At 40.2% G+C, this 26,904-nt stretch overlaps 1 protein-coding gene across 7 annotated transcripts in view; it reads left to right on the top strand.

The window, feature by feature from the left end:
• The window catches only part of CACNB2 (calcium voltage-gated channel auxiliary subunit beta 2), a 126,952-nt gene that overhangs the window by 51,713 nt on the left and 48,335 nt on the right, over positions 1-26,904 (top strand). Inside the window, exon 1 of one of the 7 annotated variants that reach the window (XM_079948310.1) lies at positions 18,848-19,145. The exons of the other annotated variants lie outside the window; for them this stretch is intronic. Within the exon in view, the coding sequence (XP_079804436.1) occupies positions 19,113-19,145 (33 nt within the window). The 5' untranslated portion in view covers positions 18,848-19,112. Of the gene's footprint in view, positions 1-18,847; positions 19,146-26,904 lie in introns of those variants that run through there. 7 annotated transcript variants of the gene reach the window in all.

Here is a 26,904-nt window from a genome sequence, read left to right as displayed (position 1 = left end):
TGATGTCTCTACTTCTCAAGATGCTGTCTAGGCCTGTCATTGCCCTTCTCCCAAGAAGCAGGCATCTTTTAATTTCGTGGCTGCTGTCACCATCTGCAGTGATCATGGAGCCCAAGAAAGTAAAATCTCTCACTGCCTCCATTTCTTCCCCTTCTATTTGCCAGGAGGTGATGGGACCAGTAGCCATGATCTTCATTTTTTTGATGTTGAGCTTCAGACCATATTTTGCACTCTCCTCTTTCACCCTCAATAAAAGGTTCTTTAATTCCTCCTCACTTTCTGCCATCAAGGTTGTGTCATCTGCATATCTGAGGTTGTTGATATTTCTTCCGGCAATCTTAATTCCGGCTAGGGATTCATCCAGCCCAGCCTTTCGCATGATGAATTCTGCATATAAGTTAAATAAGCAGGGAGACAAAATGCAGCCTTGTCGTACTCCTTTCCCAATTTTGAACCAGTCAGTTGTTCCATATCCAGTTCTAACTGTAGCTTCTTGTCCCACATAGAGATTTCTCAGGAGACAGATGAGGTGATCCGGCACTCCCATTTCTTTAAGAACTTGCCATAGTGGACATGGCCTTAGATAAAGGTAAAGGTAAAGTTACCCCTGCTCGTTCTGGCCAGTCTTGCCAGACTCTAGGGTTGTGCGCTCATCTCACTCTAGAGGCCGGGAGCCAGCGCTGTCCGCAGACACTTCCGGGTCACGTGGCCAGTGTGACAAAGCTGCATCTGGTGAGCCAGCGCAGCACACGGAACGCCGTTTACCTTCCCGCTGGTAAGCGGTCCCTATTTATCTACTTGCACCCGGGGGTGCTTTTCGAACCGCCGACCATGCGATCGGCAAGTCCTAGGCGCTGAGGTTTTATCCACAGCGCCACCCACGTCCCATAGCCTTAGATACTGAGCATCATATCCTTGGACATGGCCTTAGATGCTGAGCATCATAAAACCCAATAATAAGCTCAACCTATGCTTAAGGTGAAATAGAAGGAGGGGGGGACACCAAGTTCTAATCAAAGTGTTAAAAATGTCACCTCTGCATTCTTAAAGAAAGCAGAATAATTGTTGACTAGTGTTGGCAGTGGTGAGATCTCTGATTCAGTCATTTTTGTAAAAGGTGCTAAGTTATTTTGAAAATGCAGAGTAAATGAAATATGAAATTGCTAATTGGGGTGAATGTTTTCACTGTGTGACAATAGCTCAGTATGTCTATACAAAGGATTTATTGACACACTTCATGTTGATTATCATATTCTGAAAACAATACTGCTGCAAATTGATTGCTAGCATTGAAATGTCTGGCAAAGTGAGTCTTTCCAAGATCATTTGTAAAAGCTCATAAGCCCAATGAAGCAAATTGTTTCTCTGTCATGAAGGACAAGTAGGAAAGTGCAACCTGTTTAATTAAGATTTCTCCCAGTACAGAAGTGAACAGAGATGCAGCAGGGGCCAAAACCCAGGATTACAGTCTAGGACCACAGAACTATTTCCCAATACCTATCTGTTACTTTCCTTACAAAATGATATATGCTTTTATTTAATTAATTAATTTGTTACTTGTTTTTCAGCCAGTCACCATAGTACTTCATAGCATTCATAAATCTAATAGAACCATTAATAACTTTATATCTTAAGCAAACAAGCGTCCCCCACACAAAAGAAATCCAGCTGAAACAGGAGCAAACTCAAAAGCCTGTCTCCCTTCCCTTCCTTTTTGTCTCTTGCAGGGTAGTTGTCACATTTACTTAACTTGTGCTTAAATCCTAACAGCCTCTCTCTCTAAAAAAATGCAGTGCTAATTAGGACTCTGCTGAAACTTCACTAGAGTTGAACACATTCTTTCAATAGGATCATAGGAGCCAACTCCAAGGGCTGAGGTCCCTTTGCTGCTGCCCCTAAAATATTTTAGGGGACCAGGCCCCCCCAAGTTGATGGGCATTACCATTCAAATGGTGTGCATGCACCGCATCTTGTGATTAATTATGCTTACTTGCCCCCCCCATATTTTATTCAAGTTGGGACCTGTGAACATGACCAGAATGGCCACCAAGCCATTTCTACTGCCTTTACAGCATTGTTGTAGCTGCTCACATTCATTCTTTCCATGGGTTGTTGCTGCTTTGTTGCCATATTTTCCTCCGACCCCTTCCTTGAGTGATACTACATAATCAGAAATTTTGTAGCAAGAGTTATGATCAGTAATGTTGGATTGGTAAGCAATATTGGATTATGTGTACTTATACCTGGAAAAAGTTAGTCACAACCTTTTCAGTTTGACTTCTATTTTGTCCATTCGTAAGTTGCTAATTTATCTTATGAAACAATGCAGGTGTGTGTGTGTGTGTGTGTGTGTGTGTTTCACCCAGCCTCATTTGTGGTGATATCACTGATGGGAAACACAACTGAGTTGGAGTGAGGACGATGTTTCCTGGGATGCTCACATGTTGAACATCAGAAGAGCCCTGCTGAATCAGGCAAAGACTCATCTGGCGCCTCATTCTGTTCTCAACCAGATGCCTGTGGGAAGCCTGAAAGCAAGATCTAGGTGCAACTGTGCTTCCCATGCCTTTGATTCCCTGCAACTGGAATTCAACAGTAGATTTAGAACATAGCCATTGTGGCCAGTAGCCATTGATAAGCTTATATCCATGAATTTGTGCTGTCCTCTTGTAAAATCATCCAAGTTGAAGGCAATCACCGCCTTCTTTGGGAGCAAGTTCCATAGTTTAACTATGCACTATGTCAAGTATTTTCTTTTGTCTGTCCTTTCAGCTTCAGTGGATGTCCTCTTCATTGGAAACAGTGTTATGCCTAGCCGAAAACAATTTCTCTAACCACTTTCTGCATACCACGAATAACTTTAAATACCTCTTATTTTTATACACCCTTATTGTCTTTTCTCTAAATGAAAAAGTCCCAGATGTCATGGCCTTTTCCCATAGAGCAGTTGCTATAGCCTCTTGGTCATTTTGATTGTATGAAAATTTACATCTACAAAAATAAATCCCAGAACACAAACAGTTAAGTGAAATCTAACATATACCAAAATGTTTGATATACAAACAATTTTATTTTAAATGTAGATGTTAGGGACTGGACAGAGGAGTAATGGTGGAGACCGCCTCCCCAGCCTGACCCTTCCAGAGAAGAAGGCAGTACATAATTACAACAGGGGGTTGAGGGAGGTCACAGCTCAGAGGAAGATGGGGGGGGGGGGAGTTGGGAAATAATGGGAGAGGAGGAGGAGGCAGAGCCGGAGCAGCAGCTGACTGACATGTTATCACTAGAATGCATTCCAGACCCACTTTCTCCCGGAACCTGGCAGGCCTTGAAAGTGGGAGAGATAAGAGCTCAGTGACAGATGACCCTAAGTAGCAACCATAAAGGGAGTGGTGGTGCTGTTGACGAATGAGGAAGTGGGAGAAAAGTGGGGTGGAGATTTACTTGTGCCAACATCATTATTCAGAGAGGCTACATTCCCAAGCCTCTCTGTGAATATTGAATAAAAGCAGATGGCAAAGACTTTTCCTTGTCTTGTCCATTCCTGGCAACCTTCTGTGGGGATTGGTTTGTCTGTCGCCTGACAGTAGAACTACTCACGATTGTACAAGTTCAAAATAAACTGACTAGAACTGTATTTTCAATATGTAATAATGGCTATACATCATTGCATTCTTACAAATAGACTGTCATCTGCTCTTACCATCTACATTATTATATAATATTGATATTGCTCTTCTAAGCTATAAATGTCATCATCATGCAGGCAAATAAGAAAAGCCTTTCCCTCAAGCAGCTTACTGTCTAAATAAAGACTGTGCTTTTAAAGTGGATATTTTGACCGAAGCAATTACGGTATATAGTCTAGACCTGAAAGTAGACAAGCAAAGGTCATGTAAATAAAGGGGGGGGGGAGAGACGGGGACTTTATCTTTCAATGAAGGGATTCACAATTTATGTAATTCAAATAGTTTTTACTGATCCAGTAACAAATGTAACAAATACAAATATAAAAATACAAATGTAACAAATAAAACTCTAATAATGCAATAGGTATTCATATTTCTGATAGATCAATTTATATCTAATGCTTCCCCCCCCTCAAAAAAATACATGATTCCTTAATGGATTAACTTTGTATTGGTTTAAACTGATACCGAACAAATATAATTTCCTTGTGTATTGTGGCCTGTGCTTTTTCTTTGTGGACTCCTGCATAATAGCCACAGTTGGTTCTAGGATGGAGGTAGAGCACCATCATTTGTAATACTGTTGCATTTATGTAGAATAGGTATTTCATTTAGAAACTGTAAATAATTTCTCTGTTTCAAACTCATGCCCATGCTTAGAACCTTTCATAGCATTTCCTCCTGAAGAAAAAATTATATTTAATTTGGATACCTGTACAAGGCCACTAGTACAAGTTGATAAGATGAAACACATCAACACTTTGTATTATATTTAGTAATATACTATTTACTTGCTGATTTGCTTTCTTGTGTTGTGACTTTGTTTCAGGTTTTACCCTTTGCAACAATTTGCCTCTTCTTGTAAAAGATCCAGAAGACGGCTAGATGCTTTGTGGCAAACTCTTTATAGGTTGTGCTTAAAACTTACAAGAATAAGGTCCAAAGAATAGTCTCTAAAGAAGTAAGGAACAGTAGAACTCCAGGAATCACAGAAGTATAGTCAGGCCTACCAAAATACAAGAGTGAACAGAAACACTGAAGAGAAAAGTAGTCTGAAACAAATTGGAAGCAGGGATTCTATTAATAACGTTTATATTATTTTATATTCTTTTCTGGTGACCTTCATTAGAGGGGCAGGAAAGTCCAAACAGGATTAATCCAGAAGATTAATCATCTTCTATTATGGCAACTTCTATACTCCTTCCCTGAGCTTTCCCTGAATTTGAGCTGGTCCTGTCATCTAGACCAGGCATTATGGCTTAGAGCAAACTCTGATCAGTACTCAGAGTAAACAACTTCAAACCCTGATTTCTGAAGCTAGCTTGTTAAACTAAACAGAGTTTGTTATAAACCACAATCCCTGGTTCAGATCACATGCAATCTGACTTTTTTCATTTTTCCTTAAAAAGCTGCCAGTCTTCCTCTAGCTATATGGGAGAGGGAGGGTGAGTGCAAGCTTGAAGCCTCATGTTTTAGCATAATGTGCAAATGTGGCCAAAGTGTCTTTCCACTTAACGCTCTTCTGGCACTGACTCAAAGGCAATAACCTGTTTTAGGCCGCAGAGTAGGGCAAAGTGAATGCATTTGTAACCATATGCCATCACTTCAAACTCATTCTTATAATGGCAATGTTAAGAGTATGCTAAAAAAAAACTTTTTAAGGGTATCTAAAATTAAATACAAGGATGTCCTGGAAGTGATGGATGAGCAGAAAGAAAATGAGGGAAATACAAGCTGTGGCAACAATTTGTTTTTAAAACATCCAGAATAATACGTTGAGAATGTACCCAGAAGTCTGTGAAGAAATAAAGTTGTATTTCACTTTACTGTATAAACAATCAATGCAATAATTACAACACATAGCTAATGATGCATAAATCTATTGTCTTAATCAAAATACACATATTCTATGGATTTTGGAAAGTGGTCTGTCTGTCTGTTATTTATAAGTTCACCCACCTCTCGAGATACCATTGCAAAATTTGGCCCAAGGCTTCTTGAGGTCAGGGCAATGGTTTTCATCAGTGTTGCAATGTTAGTCACATTTTGAATCAGCGTGGTAAACTAAAATGACTTTGGTGTGACTTCACCCATTTTTTTGGCATACGTATGGCCACCTTCTGAGATATCTTTGCCAAACTCAACATGAGGGTATCTGAGGTGGGAGCGGTGGTCTTCATGGATGTTTGGAAGCCAGGCACCATTTTGAGTCAAGATGGAAGAGTGAAACAGGACTTTGCCTCATTTCCCTCACAGGTTCAGTCACTTCTCTAGATATCAAATAGGCATGAGGTGCTTTATGTGAGGGTGGTAGTCTTTGTCAATGTTTAGATGCCAGGTACCACTCTGAAACAGCATGGCAGACCAAAATGTGATCTTGACATGACTTCACCCAATTTTTCACTTAACTGATCCAAACTCTCAAATTACACTCTCCACTTAAAAATCACACACTAAAAATTGTTTCTAAAAGTTCCTGAGCAGTGCAAAGCTGGTACAGACTGATTTCGGCTTGAATTGTTTGTTCTTTATAGTTGTCACAGAACATGCCGGCCAGTTAATTACACTGTTTGAGCTGGAGTTAACTCTTTATTAACAAAAACATGGTCTTCACTGACTTTACTGAGTGTCAGCCTAAGGAGTACAGCAGCTCATGCCCTGTGGGTATTACTTTATGAAATCAGTTGCTGAGACTGAAAGTCCCTGCCTCCCCACAGCCGATTAAATTCCCTCTTCTTTAAGGCTTTTTCCAAGCAATCAGAGGCTGCGCCTACATGAAGCCTGTTGCTGCTCTGCCTCTTTCAGCCCTCTTCTGGTTCTAAGGAGACAGAGGGGGAGGGGAGATTGTCACAGCAAAAGGGGCAGACACCCATGACTCTTCACCACCCTGACACATCTTTGCCTCTTGGCCTCCCTCCTCCCACTCGCCTGCTTCATATTCTGTCCCTGATTCTTGACTTCTTTCTGCCATAGACTCTCCCAGCTCACTAAGCCCTGTTACCTTTCATCTTCCAACACCTCCTCTTCCTGGTGTTCTTCTGACCGCTCATCATTGTCCCACTACACCACTCCCCAGGTTCTGAGCCTTCTTCCCTTGGTGGTTCCCTAGCTGGTTCCTCCCACCATTCCCCTGTGTCCAACCAGTCCATGACTATATTTCATGGAGAGCTAGTGTGATGTTGTGGTTAAGAGCGGTAGTCTCGTAATCTGGTGAACCAGGTTCGCGTCTCTGCTCCTCCACATGCAGCTGCTGGGTGACCTTGGGCTAGTCACATTTCTTGAAGTCTCTCAGCCCCACTCACCTCACAGAGTGTTTGTTATGGGGGAGGAAGGGAAAGGAGAATGTTAGCCGCTTTGAGACTCCTTAGGGTAGTGATAAAGCGGGTTATCAAATCCAAACTCTTCTTCTTCTATAGCTAGAAAAGCCTGACTCTAATACAGTTTTTCAAGGCATAGACCATGAGTGTGCAATCCATGGCCCTCCAGCCTACGTTAGCTCCAGCCAGTATGGTCACTCTGTCTGTCATGCATGTTCCATGGCCATTGTTAAACACTACATGCAGCTCTCACTGTCTGCCCACTTGTTATGTAAAAATTTGCTTCTTGGAACACATACACAGCTGATACAGATACCCAAACAACTGGGTTTTGCCCACTTCCTTGTTTGTGCTTTGCTGGCTTACGGCAGTCATTTTGAGGCAGACGCTGTATAGGGAGGTAGGGGAGAGAGCAGGGTAGAAGTGATTGGACAAATCATTTTTTTCTTTGTCTCCTTTTTGCTGATTGGCTGCAGCTGTTTTAGGAAGAAACCATGGTGGGAGGCGGAAGAGAGATCACAGATTAGAAATGTTCTCTTAGGAAATAAGGGAAATTGTCAGCTTGTTATGCGATCACTTGCCTAACGAATGATTTTCTAGGAATGCTTTGTGTTCAGAAAGCAGGGCCTGTGTGTATATACAGTATTAGCATTGCTCTCCCAACATTTCCATTTTCATCTTCCAGTGTGCCAGTGTAAGGCAAATGCCTTGTATAAGTATTAAACTCTGGTCTTCAGTTTATTTTATGGCTTCTAAATCATATATTGCATTCATTGTCTTTTCAGAATTAGTGAAATAATTACATAGCACTAATGCAATGGAATAATTTCAGTGATATTGGGTGGAGGTTGTTAATGTTATTTTGGGTCTTGAAAACAAGTGACAAAGTAGCTAAATAATTATTGCTAACTATTGGGCATACAGCCCAACAAAAATTATCTTTAGAAATGGATAGAATGGTTGTGGGTAAAGGAAAGAGCAACAAATGGTGTGATACAAAGGAAAAAACATTATTAAGTCCTCTTAGAAATATTTAATAAGAACTGCATCAAAGCATAAAGTGGTCTAAAAGATGTGCTGTTGTTGCTCAGCTGCTTGTAAATATATCATAAGTTTTTCACAGCAGGGGCACGTAATGCTGATGGTGTGTGGTACTGTGTTTCTGATTTTGTATCGAAGCATAGACGCTCTATCTGGCAGCATGCAACAGCCAATTAAAAATCTTGCAGTATAGACTCAGAATCATGTGAGATTAAAAACATGATGAAGTTGTATATAATGAGGTCTCTTGGGTCATGGGCCCTTTTGTTGTCTTCAGTGGAAACTAGTTCTGGTGTTGTATACTCCCACATCTTTTTAAAAAACAGAATTTTTAAAATGCAAAAGGGGTGCTCAAAGTAGGTTAAGAAGAGGTAAGTAGTTAATACATCCTCACCAATAATGAGTGTCATGTCTAGTAAGAAGGGGGGGATATTTTAATATCCTGTAAAATCACAAAATATACTCGCCATACTATCTGAATTAATTGGTTTGTGACAGATGTTGTGTTGTAGATTATTTATGGCCAATCAGAGCAATTGCTGCTTTTATAAATTGAGCATAACTGATAGTATAGAAGTAAAATAAATAAAGTTATAGTGTTAAGTGGTAGGAGACATAGCATATTTGGAAAATTCTTTTAATATACCCCAGCATAACAGCAAAATTGACATTGTTGTTGCTGGCACAATAATCCATGCATAGGAAGCAAAAATCATGGTTAGTAGTTAAACTATGGTTTAAGGTAGAACATGTGGCTTACTGGTGCATAGAGCTAAAATTGTGGGTGCTTTACTCCTCTCCTGTTCCTGCTGCTCTTGGTTTACCACTCGTGGTTTGTTTTAGGGAAACAAACCTCAGGCTGGGATTTAAACATAGCACTAAGCCAAATCATGGTTAACTCCTCCCAGTGCAGCAACAGGGGAGGAGTGAAATGCAAAAGTGAGCTGTGTGTTCACCTTTAAACCACAGTTTAGTTTAAATGTGATTTAAAGTAGCATGCAAACAAGACCACAGATAACACACCTTTTTCAAAATATTTTTCTTTCATTAGTCCAATAGCATTGCAGTAGTTAAATCCAGAAGTTACTAGGTCATGAATATGGTAACCATGGCTAGACTATCCCTGTCCAGGACTGGCTGCTGTTGGTTGACCAGCCATAGCTTGTAAAGGATACTCCATGTCACAGAATCACCTTGAGTCTCTGGTTATGTCAGAAAATATATTCAGTTTATTAGCCCTCATCCAGCCCATCACTAAACTTAGGAAACTAGTTTAGCACTTCCACAGATTCACCTGATTCAGATGTTAAGGAGAAAGAAGTGGGACCTGCAAATAGATGCTGCAATGAGAAGTGCTCCTGTTCACTGACTCAGTAGTAACCTTCTTCATGATACTCCAGTCCTCCTCCCCCTAAGTTTTCAGTCCCATACCCTAGTCTGCCAGCGTTTTGTGGCTGTTGAGCAAGACAGGAAGCAGGTCCTCCAGGACTCACAGCCAAGTTGTGCCGTGAATAAATTAAGAGGAAAAATATCATCATTTGCATTAAGTTTTATGTCTAGCTGGAATGTGTCCAGGGATCCTACCTCTTGCCTGCCTTTTTGGATGGGTTAGGATGTGCAGAAACGTAGGCTTTTCTGTGGCTTGAATGTATCCTGCATGGCTAGACTGTACAAAGGTTGCATCCATTGGCCCACCTACGTTGCCTCTGGCCTCAGTCATCATTTGCATATGATCATTGGACTGGAAAAGGTTCTTCACCACTGCAGCAGGGCTGGACGATATCAGCTTTTCAACATTGCAGTGTATCACCAGCCAAGCATTGCAGCCTGGCGATATACCACAATGTTGAATAAACAAGCTGCATTGGCCTCAGCCCACGAAGCTCCAGGTGAAACTGCTGCAGCTCTCACTGTGGGAGCTGAGGTGGTTTCACCACAGTGCATTGTGGGGTGGGACAACGCAGCTTGTTTGCACGGCTCAACTGGGGTGTGGGAGGACTCCCCAGCGGAGCCAGCCCCGGTGCTTTCCCTGCCCCGATACATCACCCAGGCCTACCCTGAAGTAAAGATTGCCTACTTAAAGTACAGTATGCATACTATAGAATATCTCAGTGATAAACTACCTAGTGGTGGGTACAGAAATCTGCAAAATCTGCAAAACAGCAAAGTATACTTCAGACAGATTGAACATTTCACTGCTTCATTCTCCCTCTACTACGACTTGCAAGCCTCTTAAATAGTTCTTACCAATTTATTCTAATACAGCTTTCTTGAGGTTTATTGTTTTGTCATTGCAAGCAGGATTGTAAATGGAGTATAGATATAGATATAAATATTCACATGGTCGTTTCACTCATTTTATGGCATAAAATGAGAAAAAATAATCCTAGAGTAACCCTTTGCTAGTCATTTTGAACAAAACAGCCTTTAAATCAGTTGTTATCAGCCTACATAGTGGTTCAGTACAGATGTTTCCTACACAAGTGTTGTGCTCACATGCTCTTTTTCTCTTTCTCTCCTTCTCTCCACATGCTAGAAAAGGAAATCAGCATCTGTTTTTAAACTAACCATGGTTCTTTGAGACATTTGATATTAGAGAGCTGTGATTTGTTTAAACTATGATAAGTTTATGATAAGTTTAAACTATGATAGGAGGGACGCGGGTGGCGCTGTGGGTAAAACCTCAGTGCCTAGGACTTGCCGATCATATGGTCGGCGGTTCGAATCCCCGCGGCGGGGTGAGCTCCTGTCGTTCGGTCCCAGCTCCTGCCCACCTAGCAGTTCGAAAGCACTCTTAAGTGCAAGTAGATAAATAGGTACCGCTTTATAGAGGGAAGGTAAACGGCGTTTCTGTGTGCTGCGCTGGTGCTGGCTTGCCAGAGCAGCTTCGTCATGCTGGCCACGTGACCTGGAAGTGTCTCCGGACAGCGCTGGCCCCCGGCCTCTTAAGCGAGATGGGCGCGCAACCCCAGAGTCGGACACGACTGGCCCGTACGGGCAGGGGTACCTTTACCTTTACCTTTTATGATAAGTGAAAAACAACTAGTATCAATCTGTAGTCCTAGATCGTGGCTTGTTCGCAAACCATAGTTTAAATAAAGCACTGCTTCTCAAGTTCAGTCATCAGGAAAGTTACTTAGAAGGATAAAGGCTGGTAGTGATAGAGAAATTGTAAAATGTTCCTAAAATAGAATAAAACAGGCAAAACACACAAATCCAACTTCCTTCTGTTGGATTATATTTGCCACACAAATGCCAATTAAAATAAAATATTCTAGAGCGCTTTTCAAATGTTTGGACTTTTGTTTGTCTACAATTGTACTCAAAGGACAGAATATTGCTCAGTTCTCATTTAATATTAGGGGCTGCCACCCCTGCTCACTCTGTTTGCCAATGCTGTCTTCCCCTTACCCCTTCCTCCTGCCCTGACCAAATGTCCCCTTTCCACCTCACCCACCCTGCCACCTATCACCCTTTCCCTGCAGCTCACCTCAAGCCCCTCTGCTCTCACCCCAAGACCTATATCATTTCAAAGGCTTGCTAAAACATACATTTAATAGAAGGAGCACTGCACAAGAGGCTTGATAACCGCTGTGTGAAGGGCCTCCCCCTGCCCCGTTAAACCTTGCACTTCACAGTTGGTTCCCACTCAGTAAACAGCTCAGCTGGGCGAGCCTGCTGTTCTTTGTGCTGCAGTTGGCGTGACCACCTGTTATATAGACAGACTGAAAACAGCTTTGACGTGATTACTTTTCCATGCTGACTCCATAATTATGTAGTGCTTGTCATCTTATTCCTGCATCAGGCGGGCACCGCTTTCACACCAGCATCAGCTGCCATCAGTGATGTGGGCCAGGCAGAAGAATCACATCATTTAGCAGTGCAACAATTTCAGCTATGCATAATAGCAGCCACTTTTCTATGTTCTTTTGTAATGTATAGCTAATATAATACTTAAACTGCACATGATGGCATCATACTCCTGTCTCCAATTGTATATTTTAATCATGTCTAAAGTGAAGTGGAGCACTGTTAGGTGGTACTAAACTCTTCCTCTTATTTGCATCTCTTTTCGCTCAACTAGACTCTAAATTTGGGAGTATAGCTAAGAATAACACACCTGTATGAAGGAAAAGTAGATAGAAAATGAATTGAACTTAAATAATTTCTCTTCATTAAATAAGGCAGGCCTGGAGGAAAGATGTCCTTTTGCTATAGCTTTTTGAGCATGTGTAACATTTCTGTTTTTTCAGGATACAGTTTGGATAATATATATGCTGTAAAAAAAAGGCTAGTGATTTGTGTGTATATACTCAATATTCAAAACCACATACTAAGATCGGTTCATAATTCTCATTACACCTTGCCATCAACATTGAATGTGGTGTGAATATGAGTAACTCAATATCTGCAGCTAAAATGGAATGTAATTTTTGATGTTATGCACTTTGCTTATAAATACAGTAAGCCTACAACTTGCACTTGCTTTACTTAAGTGATTGCAACCTAAGGTGGGTGGAGGACAAACAAACAAACAAACAAACAGAGAGTTAAGAGAACTGTCTGAAGTAATCTCAAAACATGGGCAAACAAATAGCACACAGAACTGATTTTTTTATAGTTAAGCAAAATCTATGGTTTTCGACCTGGTTTGGCCTTTGACTCACAAGCCTTTGGCTCACAATCCTTTGGCTAATTCATGTAACACAAAACCATAGTTTACCATTATATCTAAAGACGTTGCTTCTTAGCGACTTATGTCAATTCTTCCACATCCTTCTGGATTTTGGGAGTATGCACATGGAGATGGAGAGTGCTGCAACTGAATTGTGTGATGGCCTTTGAACTTTTGAAGTTGCTATTACAGACATTGCAACAGGATTCCTAAAATCAGTCTCAGAGATAACATGAAGAAAGTATTTATTAAAATAAAATGGAACAAGTGATTTGAGAAACTGATATTACATCCTTGATTCTAACCCTTTGTTTTGCTCCTTTGCATATAACTATGTAACATCTAACTATGGAAGGAAATGCCTAATTTTCAGTCATTGAAATTTTTTACTATAAGAAGGAGGAAAGAAATGTGGCCATTATATATTTGTACATATGAATATTTTTAGCCACAGCTTTTTAAATAAAACACATATTGTTTCTTATCAGAAATTACATCACCGAATCACTGGCCAAGTATGCTATTAGTATCCCTATTCTTGATTTACGATTGCTCAAAAGCTCTTCTGTGCTTAAATTAAAAGTTGTTTCATTCTAACAAAGCCCAATCTCTTTTACTAAAATAGATGTTCCCCCTAAAGAGAGTAAAGGACACTCTGTTAAGTGATGTTGAAGAGTTTCTTTGAAAGAGCAGCAGAAACTGAATCAAATCAGTATTTTAGCAAGACCTCTTAAGGAATTACATTTTTATAATAACTTTCATGTGATAGTTTATTGTGACCTCTTTACTAATATATTCCTTTTTCCAGTGTTTTTTTCCCTGTGATAAATATTTCTATTGGCCTTCTTACAACCCATCTTGTATAAATTACAAGGTGAATGGTGCACTTTATTCAGCTATGAACTTTATTTCTGATGTCAGCAGATGTTAAGCAATACCATGACGAATATGTACATACAGGAAAGTGACAGAGAATATAATAAACTGAAGCTAGTGGTATTTTACAATGCATTCTTATGCATGTCTACTCATATAAAAGTGTATAGAATTGCAACCTTAGTAACTAACACAATTACTGTAGAAATAAATAATTTCAGCTCTCATACTATCAGTGTGAAAGATGAATGACCAGGAGTTTACCAAACTGCAAATACTATTAAGCAGTTGAAACAGGTTAATTTGTTTGCTATTGCCCATACTTTTCTTTTTGGAGTGGTAGCAAATAGAGCCATAACAGTTTGTTCTCCTTCATGTGGTGAAGTGCTTTTTTTCTGGGTGTTTTTTTTCAGTGCTTTTTTCTGGGGGGACTCAGGGGGACACATACTCCTAAACATTTTGTGAATCTTTGTACTTTTGTCCATTTACTGTACTTATTTTTCCCTATTTGAACTATAAAATAGTGATTTTCTTGAGTCAAAATGAGAGTAAGGTAAAGGTAAAGGGACCCCTGACCATTAGGTCCAGTCGTGACCGGCTCTGGGGTTGTGACGCTCATCTCACTTTATTGGCCGAGGGAGCCAGTGTACAGCTTCCGGGTCATGTGGCCAGCATGACTAAGCCGCTTCCAGCAAACCAGAGCAGCGGACAGAAACGCCGTTTACCTTGCCACCGGAACGGTACCTATTTATCTACTTGCACTTTGATGAGCTTTCAAACAGCAAGGTTGGCAGGAGCAGGGACTGAGCAATGGGAGCTCACCCCGTCGCGGGGATTCGAACCGCCAACCTTTTGATCAGCAAGTCCTAGGCTCTGTGGTTTAACCCACAGCACCACCTGCATCCCAGAATGAGAGTACCCCTAAACAATTTTTTAGGAAAAAAAGCACTGGTCTTATTCATATGTGAGGTCTATGGGACATCAGTTTCCTTTGGGAAGGTGACCATAGCTCAGTAGTGAAACCAATTCAACTGCCTGAAGCCCAGCAGAGCTCCTTTTATTGCAACTTCCTGATGGTAGATGTAAGCTACAGCGTTTTCCACCAAATGGCTGGTTTCTTCAATGTGGGAAAGTGCAATATATGTACAGAGCATGGTCTGGAGGCATATTATGCAATGGAATTACTGAAACTTTGCAGTTCTAGGTCTGATCAGTGACTGCATAGAAGATCACTTGGAAAACCTAAGTATATTATGCCGAATTTCATCATGAAATAAAGGCAGGGTAGAAAAGCAATATATTCATTTTTTCTCAAAGATTTACGTATTTATAGAGAAAGCAATTAAAAGACAAGGAATGAAAGTTCTGCAATAGTGACATAGACACGATCAATTACTCAGTCATTTGGTTCCTTTCGATTGGTGCTTAGCCTGTGATCTGCTCATGATCATTTTACTGTTGCCTTAATTTTATGCTGAATATGATTATGGTTTTATATCATGAACTGTGGTTTTATTGGTTATATCCTTCCCTGAAATCAATTGTCAGTGGGCAGGTTAAATATATTTTAATTACATATATATATAGTTGTTATATATATATATATATACACTATATATATATATAGTTGTTGTTTAGTTGTTTAGTTGTGTCCGACTCTTTGTGACCCCATGGACCAGAGCACGCCAGGCACTCCTGTCTTCCACTGTCTCCCACAGTTTGGTCAAACTCATGTTGGTAGCTTCAAGAAGACTGTCCAACCATATATATTTCAAAGGACGCTGACTGCAATTGACCCCAGAGTTTTCCCTCTTGCCATGCTATGTGGTGCTGCTTTGAGTGATTAAAAATGCATAATGTAATAAAAGGAGGAATAGTTTATGAAGGAAACTATTCTTGCACAGTTGCATCAACATGCCATACTCAGTAGGCACTGATACAGAAATGATAAAAATGAGAAATGAATTCCTGCAAAGTATATTTTGAGTCAGATTTTGATTTCACTTTTGCGATTGGGTATTTTAGTCACTAGGAAAGACATAAGTAATGTAGCAGTGCTCAAAACAAAAAATACTGCACAGGAAGGGAAGCAGTCCAGAGAAGGATTGAAAAAAACAGGGGCTTATGTCTGGCGGACTGATAAGATGGATAGCATCTATTTCTGGAGTTGAACTTCCCAGTGATAAAGAGAAATGCTGTTCAAAGTATCATGGATAAACGACAGCAACGTATTCAACAGGAAAGCCTAGAGATGTGTCACTTCTCCCAGATAAATGTAAAATGGCACTGATGCTGCACAGCCTGTTTATTTCAATAGAGCTTATGCAGAAGCTGCAGTAGCAACACTTCAGTAAATACTAAATTGGGCAGAATATTGTTTCATCAGGTAAAAAGAGGTGAGGAAAAATATGTATATAAAATAAATCCCATTTTAAGTTACACTACTGACATTCTTTTACTGAATTATGCTTCCCAGTATTAAATCTGGTTATATATAATCCATGCACTTTGTTAAAGTGATCCAAATAAAAAGCTTGTTGAGAGAGAGAGAAAATGAATGCATCAGGTTTGTTAAGAAGAATATGTTTATTCTATTAATATTGCCAACTAAAGCTGTGGTGTCTTTCTGTTGCTTTTCCCAAAGGCATTGCATTGCAAACTTATGCAAACTTATTTATAGTGTGCCTGGTTGTGTAACTGGTGTTTTTTGTAGCTTTTGGCTAAGATTCCAATACCAAGACTTCCTGCTAATTCAACTATGATATGATATTAACAAAAAGTCAACCTGTCAGGTTTTTGAGACAAATTCATAAGTTTACTAATGTATTATTGATCTTATGGGGAGAAAGTGTGGTAATGGAAAGAGAATAAAATTCATTGGGAATTTTAACAAGCCAAGGGAGGCTGTGTTATGTCAGGAGTGGGGAACTTTTTTTGAACCTCAGGGGCCACATGCCAATAGAGGGTGAGAGCAGAGACAAAGCAACAAAGTTCCATTTCACCTTTGTACAGAAGGTTACTTTCTGCACACATTCACACATCCCTCAGTGTCCTTCATACAGGCAACCAACAGCCATCATCAGACACATTCCAGTCAGGCAAAACACTTGAGTATGAAATAGGGTTAGTAAGTGGTGTGGACTGAGGAGAGAGAGGACAGCTGATGAGGGTTGTGCTTCATAGTCCAAAAAGAAATTAAGGGAGAATTAGCAGCACTATAGGGTTCCACAAGAACCCCAGATCTACTACCTTTAATTTAAGGGAGATACAGTGAGTCCCTTATTTTCTTACCAAGCAAGTCTGGGACCATTCTTGTCCCTAGGATCCCTGGAATACACATACAAGATTAAGCTGCCCCCTTTCTCCAACCTATTAAGTCCTTCCTGAAAGCTCTGTAGTTTCTTCCAACTAGCATTTCTTCACCTCAGGTTGGCTCCTCCCTCCAGGTAAGTTAAGCAAGGTCTTTAATTTTCTGCTTCTGCCTCTTCAGGGAGACGTGCCACTCTGCCCTTCCAGTCCGATCTTGCCTCAGCTGGGGTAGGTGGGGTCTGATTGGAGCTCTATAAACAGCCATTGCTGTTTTTTTTCAGAGCAGGGGAGAAACTTGTTTTTTCTCCTTTTTCTTTTCCTCACCCTGTCAGTGAGTTACTGCCTTCTTCCCCTTAGTCTTCCTCATCACTGGAGGATGATTTGCAAACAATGACAAGCAGGGTAGACCAGTACCCTGAAATGCTTTACTGTGGGACATATGCACTTGGTGTGGCTGATGGTGTTTTGCCAAGGAACATGGTGATGGGTAGCTGGCACCTTTGTCTCCTCAACTGGTCACGGCATGCTTGGGCAGCCTCCTGATGTGCGGATGCAGCTTTAACACGGGTGCTGATGTTTTTCAAATAGAAGCATTGTTTGAAGCAGGTCTGCCAACTGGAGCTGGCTCAGAACTCCTTTGCAGGTTACTTGAAGTGTGCATACAGCATGAGAACCTTCTTGTACAAGGTGCTGCCATTGATGAGGATACACCAATGGTTCATGCTTTCTAGCCATAGATTCAGTGCCTCATCCCACATGTGACTGGGGATCTTGGCAGTTGTAGGTGCACTGGGACTTGCTGCCCCTGAAGCCTGGAGTTTCTTCTCCCTTATATTAATGGCACATATGTTGGACTCATTCCTGCCAAACTTGCATGCCACAGCACATGCTCATGCAGTCCTGTAAACAGTCCATCCCTTCCAATTTCTCCTCAGGCTTTGGCACCTACTGCTGCCTCTTGGGTTTGCCATCACTCGAGGAAGATGATGGCGCTGTGTGTTTAGGTGCCATCTCAAAGAACAGCTAAAAAACCCCTCCAAACTCCACCACAATCACCCCCTCCCAACCTCCTTCCTCAAACTCCAACTCTGCACAAGTCTCAGGGCAAGGGCTCTTGGGATTGCAATTACAATGGCCTATGGGATTGCTAGGTACTATTTTCATGCCTTTTCTAACTGGTTCGCACCTCTTCTGGGGCTGTTTTAGCAATTTTAAAATTCACTTCCAGATTCGGCGCAATGTGCATATACACAGTCATGTGCATATTGAACACGCATAAATAGGGGGCTGCCTGTAAACATCATCATCACAATAACACACACACACACACACACACACACGTGGCATATTTAAAAGGCCATAGGTTGTTTAACTTGATTCTTACAGTTTCAGTATTTATACCCTGATGGAATGGAAAGGACTTTAAAAATTCTTTTAAAAATAAGAACTGAAAAAAGTTCAGGCAACAGAATAGTGTTTGATTAGAAAACGGGATGCTCTGATTATTTCCCCCATATCTCCTAATGAGCAGCTTGTTCTAACAAAGGTTGTAAGTGAATTGCTTTTTGAGCCTCTGCCTCTAATTCGCCTCTCTAAGGATCTGCCCCCTTTTGGAGAGCTAAATCTTCTTAAAGTGCCAGTCATGTCACCAGATGAGATCTCAAAATACCCATTTCCTTGATCATTAATACTATCTTGTACATAAGTGATTGTACAGAAAGTAAAGTGTGCATATACTGTAGTGAGATGAATCCGCAACAGCCCTTGGCTATTCCTACTAAGTGAACAGGATTCTTGCTGTTTTTCAAGTACAGCCCTATACTTAGAGCCAATCATTGCAGGGCCAGCTACATGCAATTAGCATGGGACTTTTGAATAACTGACCTATGCGTTTCAACTGTACACTTCTACTTATAGAAGTGGATTAAGATAACACATCTTTGTGGCTGTCTTTCCTTGCTTGTGGAATATTTTTACTGGTGCAGCTTGCCAAATCATAATTTCCTTAACTGCCTACAGCAAGAGGTTTTGTTTTTGTATCAGAGAACAATATTTAAAGACCATTTCAACCGTGGGAAACAAGTACTGAAGCTCTGTATCCCAGCTGTAGAAAGTATATCACTAAGATAGTGAACTTTTAAGAGAAAACTAAGGAACTTCAAGACTATATGAACACAGTGAAGAAGTGTAAAATTCGACAAAGATATGTACCTTTATGACAATGAAGATTTTGAAGGGGTAAGTTGTGAACATATTGTATTTGAGCGGGTTGGGTAGACATGTAAAATTTCTGATTATTTTTGAACCGTAAGGGGAAATATGCCATCACCCCACTTTTTGAGGGAATGGGGAAATGGGTATTTGTGAAAAACTGAAATACAGGCAATATTCACTTTTCGTGTCTAACCTAAACTTAGTTTATAATCTTTTGTATATTTATAAAATTTAAAAGTAGATATGCTTTCTAACCTCCAACAGTAATTGCAAATATACCCACTTTATTTATTTTATTTTGAATGTTTTTAAACTGCCTTTCAAGACTACATCATTCTGTTCTATTAGATGAAGGTGCAATCTGCTATACCCTTAGGTATCTAAGTATGCAGTAGCTTTTCCCAGTTGTGAAAACAAGGACAAATAAAATAAATAAAAACAATGTCATAATAAACAAGAGGAAGAGTTTCTTATCCATGCTTTGAGCTGCAACATTATTATGTAGAAGCATAATTCATATGCCCTAGTAAATTTGGTTGTGCTGTTGAACTTATCAGTAGTACAGTATCATTATACATATCAAATATAGTAATAGTGGACAAAATTAGCTATCCTGGAATCTTATATATTAATATGAGATCCCTTTCCAACATGGTAAATAATATAGCTTGATAATATATCTTAATTTTATTTCTTGAATCAGAATTAATGTTACAGCTTCTGATTCCTTTCTTTCAGTTTGAGCTTCACATGCTAGTTTGTTCCTTGAATAAAAATAGACCCATACAAACAGTCATCAGTTTGTTTTTTTTACTATAGTAGATGGAGGAGTTTGAGACAACTGAGTGTTGTACAAATGCTGCAGCACAGTTGTTGACAGGAGTCCCTGTCAGATTATAATACCTGCACTTGGAGTTTTGTACTGGTTGCTGATTTGTTACCAGGACAAGTTCAAGATCTTACTATTGGTGTATAAAACTTTTAATGGCTTGGAACCTGTTTACTTGCGGGATCACAAGTGTGTCCACTCTACCACTTTAGTCTGCAGAACTAGCATTGTTACACATGCCACATTGTACTTGTTATACTGCTATAAGAAATCGGTATTTTAGTGTGGTACCACCCACACTTTGGAATTCCCTGTCTGTTGACATCAGGCAAGTTCCTTTGCTTGTACTCTTTTCCGCACCTCCTTAAAATATCCAGAAACGTTGGTGTTGATGTGTTTTAATTTTTTTACTTTTAATATTAGTGAACTTTATATGTTTTAAATAGTTTTAAACTTGTTATTTTAACATATATTGTCAATCAAGCATCATATATATTTTTTGTTAAATAAATAAAGGCAAGACTTTGTCCCCATGCTTCAGGAGAAATATGCTTTGGAGTCTCTCAAAGTGCAATTCTGCACCAAATACCTGAAACATGTATTCTGCGTTCTGTGCTTTGCAACATTTGAAAGTAGTTTCCTTGCATTATGTTTTGAAGGACATTACTTCTCTAGTATAGAATTGTAGAGTTTGAAGGGAACTCGAGGATCATCTAGTCTAACTCTCTGCAATGCAGGAATCTCAACTAAAGCATCCATGACAGATGGCCATCCAACCTCAGCTTAAAAATCTTCAAGGAAGGAGAGTCCACTACCTTCTCAGGAAGACTTTTCCACTGTCAAAGAGCTCTTACCGTCAGAAAGTTCTTCCTGATGTTTACTTGGAATCTCCTTTCTTAGAATTTGAAGCAATATATCATTATATTATATTATTAAGAGAAGGATTCCAGTAACCTTGAAAAAAGTAGTTAACTTATTGTTTGCCTATGTAATGTGTGTAATGTGAAGGTGGGATATAAATATTTAAACAGTAACATCCACATGTAATATTTGCTTTGCTTTTTCAATATAAGAGTTTTGCAGTAGAATGAATTGGCTTTAATAACATTATTTTAAACACAACTTCTTATATGTAAAAATACTGTAATCATCATCCAGATTTTTCAATTTCCTCCCAAATTTCAATTCCCTCCCCTTTTTAGGCCCCCCCCCCAATTTTGGACCCCTCTCCCCCGCCTAGGCTTACAGATTTTTTGTTTGGTGTTGGGATATAAAGTTGAATGTGTTTAAGAACCCATGAGGTCCCAATTGAAGAAAATATTTTCATATCCTTATACCACACAAGCAATTATTTCTGAGTCACTGCACAACAGCCGGAAGTGTGACAGAAAAATTAGGGGTTTTCACTTAGATTCAAAACGTGCTGTTAATTACAATTACAGGAAAAGATTAATTCTGAATCTCAGTAGTTTAGACTAGAAACACAGTGATATAAATTCAACCTACTCCTTTCAAATACAGTACAACAATAAAAATAGCAGTTTATTATTAAAATAATCCGGTATGTTTTTAGGGGGGGGAAATTGCTGTAGCATTGTGGTCATTAGTAGCTTTGTGGTCATTAGGTGATTTGGGGCAAGGGGCAAGCAGGCCTTGGACTAGTTCCTTGATGTCGTGATGGGCTGGATAAGGGCAAATAAACTGAATCCCAGCAAGACAGATCTCTGTGGGTAATGGTTCCCATGTCTGAGAAATAGAAGTTGTCTGCCATGGATGAACATAGATGGCTGCCTCATACTGTGTACCGGATGAGAGCCAACAAACTGAAGCTCAATCCAGATAAGGCTGAGGTACTGTTGGCCAGTTCCCTAGACTACCTGGCTGCCTGCAGAGAGGTTGCCTGCTCTTGATGGGGTTTAACTCCTTCTGAAGGAGCAGATAGGCAGCTGTGGGCTACGTCTGGATCCTTTTGTTGTCACTTGAGGCCTAAGTGAGCTCAGTGGCAAGGAGTGCCTTTCATCAGCTTTGGCTAGTGGCCCAGCTGTGCCCCTATCTGAACTGGAATAGCTTAACTACTGTTGGCAATGCTCAGGATACCTCTAGGTTAGATTATTTCAATATGTTAGACATGGTGCTGCCTCTGAAAATGGTTTGGAAACCTCAGCTGGTGCAGAATTTGGTGGCCAGGTTGCTTACTGAGGCAAGACAGTTTGAGCATATTACACCATCCTGACCAACTGCACTGGCTGACAATTAGTTTCGGTGCCCAATTCAAAGTGCCGGTTTCAACCTATAATCCTTAAATGGCTCAGGACCGCAATACCTCAAGGACTGCCTTTTTATGCCTTGAGATCACAGATGAAATGTTGTGGTGGTGGTGGTGGTGGTGGTGGAGGAGGAGGAGGAGGAGGAGGAGGAGGAAGAAGAAGAAGAAGAAGAAGAAGAAGAAGAAGAAGAAGAAGAAATTAGAGAAGCAATGGCTCTATCAAGATATGAAACAAATATGAAAATATCTTGACCGCTCACTACAGTACTTCAAATAGTGTGAATGCCTAACTTATTAGTGGAAATATTTCCTTTTCCTTTGATTCTATGATTCTGAAGGTGATAGTCCCTTTCTAAAACTAACAGGACCAGTGGTCAGGGATGATGGGAGTTGTAGTCCCAAAACATCTGGAGGGCCAAATTGGGGGTGCCTGGGATAGAGGCACACATACTGTATATATTTTAAAGAGGTAAGACACCGTCCTAATTAGAAAACAGATAATTCATTGTTGAAATACTTACTCTTGACGAAACAAAAACCATGTTTGCAGTATCTATAAATTGTCGCCTTTCACCTCCTCTTTCTAATTGTATTGCTGTTTTGTTGTTGTTATGGTTATCCTGAACGCCTACTGTGCTGGTAATGTGGTAGCTGAAGTGAGAGAAATACTTTATCGTTTGTTATATATTTCTGTGGTAAGCTCATTTATATGCCACTCTTAATTTAGAAGATTCCAGAGCAGTTATTAATCCAGAAACTATAATTAGTATCATGTCTTCAAGTATGTTCTTTGTGATTCAGTCCTAATTAAGCATTTCTAAGTTCAATTTATTTCAGTGGTAGAGTGAAGTATATTCAGTGGGACTTAGAATTGCTTAACCTTAATGAGCTCATAGTTTCATGCTAGTAAATACAGGACAGGTTCAATTTAATTTGGTTTTTTTCTTTTACAACATGTTTAGGCTACATTGCAATGTTCCTCTCCCCCCTCCCCAATTAAATGCATTACCAGTCCTTCACTGGCAGCTACTAGGGCAGGTTACAACAATTTAATTTTTAAATGGTTAAACAGATTGCAATCACTGGAATAGGAAAGGCCCTGGAAACATGGATCTCATGTAGCAAAAAAGCATTAGCTGAAAGCTGTTTGGTGAAGAAGCCAGACACACCTCTGTGCAGGAGGAATTCCACAACTTAGCGGCTCCTGCAGAGAATGTCCTTTCTCAGGACACCCCTACCCCAACCTTCTGAGGGCAGAGGAAATACCAAGAGGACCACATCTGCTGATCTTAACACCTGGGAGGGTCTGTAGAGAAAGAGAGAAGGTCTTTCAGATATTTGAGGCCTAAATCATTTATGGCTCTAAACACCACCATGTTTTGCACCTTGAACTGCACGAGAAATGAACTGGCACCCAGTGCAGCTATTTTAGAACAGGGGTTATCTGATTTCTAAAGGCAGTCCCAGCTAGTAAGGTGGCTGCTTCATTTTGGACCAGTCATCATCAAGGCCATTCCCACTTATAGCACACAGCAATAATCCAATCTGGAACTTTCCAGAAAATGGAATACCATGGCCAAGTCACCTCACCAAGAGGCTATAGCTGACCAACCAGCCATAGCTGGAAATAGGCAGTCCTGGCCAACAAGGGCTACCTGGGCCTCAAGTCACAATGTTGGCTCCAGGAGTACTCCTAGGTTACAAACCTGTTCCTTCCAGTAGACAGCAACCCTGTCTAAAACAAGCTGTCTTCCCACCTGGACTTGGGAACTTGGAACCCATAGCACCTATGCCTTTTCAGGATTCAACTTCAATTTGTTGACCCACATGCAGCCCATGACTGTTTACAACAACTGTAGTATGAGAACTGTAGTATGATACTTCTGGATGCTGGTGTTTTCCTGCCTGTGTCACCATGGTTTACATTGTTGGCAGGTTGTGTGTAGCGTGGCAAAACGTGATAGCGATGTCTCTCTGTCAGCATGATTTCAGCCAGTAGCAAAACAAACAAAATATTTTGTTTAGTCATAGGAGCAAAAAAAAGTGCTTGTATTCAGCATTACTGATCTTTACAAATTAATCCAGTTGACCTACATTTTTGTACAATTTAAAATTGTTCCTTCAGGCTAATAAATGAGCTGTCTCATCTGAAATGTAGCTTTTATTCTAATTGTACAATTCACCTATTACCTGAGGCAGAAATCTTCAAATGTTGGTGCTTCAGAGTTTAAAATGACTTTCTGTTGTTCATCTTGGTGTATACCCAAGGCTAAAACTTTTAATTCCCTGCTCCAGGATGTATTTCTGTGAGTATACATGCATAGCATTCAAAGGTAAAATTGTACCAGTAGTGGATTCATGAACTAGCATACATTGCCCATTCCTGAACATGCTTATTCAAAAGTAAGGTCCTATGTGTTAACTGATCTTACTTTGGATGATAACATTGTTCACTGAACACTGGGTAAGGGGATTGAGCACAATGAGAGGCTCAACTCCTGACTTTCTTGTGTATCGCCAAACCCTTCTACCGAGTTTGCATACTAATATGAACCATGAAAAAAGTAGAATATAGTATTTATATAGAGAAGATTTATAGTCTCTGGGGTGGCAGCCAGAACATTATACAGAACAGGTGAGCTGTTTGCTTCATCTTGGTACCTACTCCATATAACAGTGGAACCTTGATTGTCAAATGTAGTCTGTTCTGGAAGACCAGTCGACTTCCGAAAGTTCAACAACCAAGGCTCAGTGGGTGGTCGGGAAAGTCTGTGGTGAAAATTGAGAAATGCACCTTGGAAGCCATTCAACTTCCCAGGCGCATTTGAAAATGGAAGCAATTACTTCAAGGTTTTCGGTGTTCGGCTTCTGAAACGTTCGAATTCCAAGAAACTAAAAAACAGAGGTTCCACTGTATTGCTATGTTTTTTACCTGCAGAAGCTGACATTCTTTGCCAAGAGAGAGCCTGACCTCTGATGATTGTCAGCTTGTGCCAGCTGAGACCAGTAGGGGCGGGCAAAGCTCCCTTCCCTTGGGGGAGCATTGAGGGGGTAGGACAAGGACAAGGATACCATCTTCACATCTTTATGTTTTCTTGGACTTATATTATGGGCCTGGGAGGAGTGAGGAGTCAGCTGAAGGGAATAGGGCATAATGAGATGGTCCTGTCATGTTTTTCTTCATAGTACCAAAGCTATGGTAATGTCTCTGAGAAGAGATCATGGGTTTAATTTTAAGAGATGAGGCTATGTTCCTATTCACAACTGTTTGGCAGTAATCCTTATTAAACTCAGTTGAATTTATTTCAGGATAAACAAACAGGATTGTATTGCATGTGTAGGTTTATTGTTGCATTCAGATATTTTAAGCCATTTTTAAGGTAAATGTACTAAAATAAATTAAAATCTATTTAAATTTTAAAATATGTGATATATATTTAAAGACTTAATCCCCCCCCTTCTTTTCTGCCCTACGTCAGTAGCTAGTGTACTAGTGGGTAAGAATGCATAATGAAAAGATGAAAGGAATTGCTTTTCCATGAAAAGGCATTATGTACTCCCCCTCCGGGACTTCTGAGATTTTTCATAGAATTCTTGAATCATCCCCAATACAAATCTGGTGAAATCTTGGAAATACCTTGGAGAAATACAAGTCTGAAATCTTGGAAAGACCTGGCTAATACCAAGTGCTTCCTTGCCTGTGCTCTATCTTCCCTTTAGCCAGTCTCTCTCTAATTCACAGGTCTAATTAAAACCTCCTACTTTCAGCAGCCAGAAACACCATAACCAGACACTGGAGAGACCTGTCAGGAGTAAGCATGGACCAGTGGTACCAAATAGTATGGGAAACAGCCCTACTAGAAAAATTAACTAACAAACTGAAACTGACACGGGGACAAACAGAAGAAGACACCTTCACCCCGGTATGGCTCCCCTTTATCACATACACAGCCCAACAGGACAATGACAATAATCCACCAACAGCATACAAATCAATATGGCTAACTTGATCCAAAACACCCACCCACCTCACTCACACACGAAAACAAAGATCACCACAGCCAATCACAAACAAACAATCACATCCTAGGCCAACCCCAACCTCTCTCACCACCAAAGGAACACAAGTGAACAACACAAGCACGCTGACACCAAACTACATACATTAAGCATAATAGAAACACCGCTACCCCACCCCACCCCCATCCATCTCCCCTCCTTCCACCCTCCTTTCTTCTTTTTTTTCTTTTCTTTTTTCTTCTCCCCCTAATGCCTCAACAAATGAAATGGATTTGTAAAAATGTTACACGGGGAAAAAAAAAATACGAGGCATTACACTTACACTGTAAAACAAGAAAACCCTTAATAAAATATATTAAAAAAAAAAAAACCTCACAAGTATTTTGTCTAGGATTGTAAAAAGTTACTTCTGAATGGATAGTATGGGTATATCTTTTACTCACTGTCCAGATTTCAAACTCCAGGGAATCATTATTAGAAATAGTTACTATAGCATTAGTGAAATAATATTGTAACTCTTATTTAGAGGGCATCCCTAGTCAGTTGTATCTATGCGAAGCCCCAGGAAACATGGGGCTAGTTGAACTGCAAAAGATCTGATAATGACTTCAGAATCATAATCATAATATTATTTTATATCCCACCCATCTGGCTGGGTTTCCCCAGCA

This window comes from Podarcis cretensis (genome assembly GCF_951804945.1).
Source record: "Podarcis cretensis genome assembly, chromosome: 12".
Taxonomy (NCBI): Eukaryota; Metazoa; Chordata; class Lepidosauria; order Squamata; family Lacertidae; genus Podarcis; species Podarcis cretensis.
This window is presented reverse-complemented; position numbering and strand designations above follow the sequence as displayed.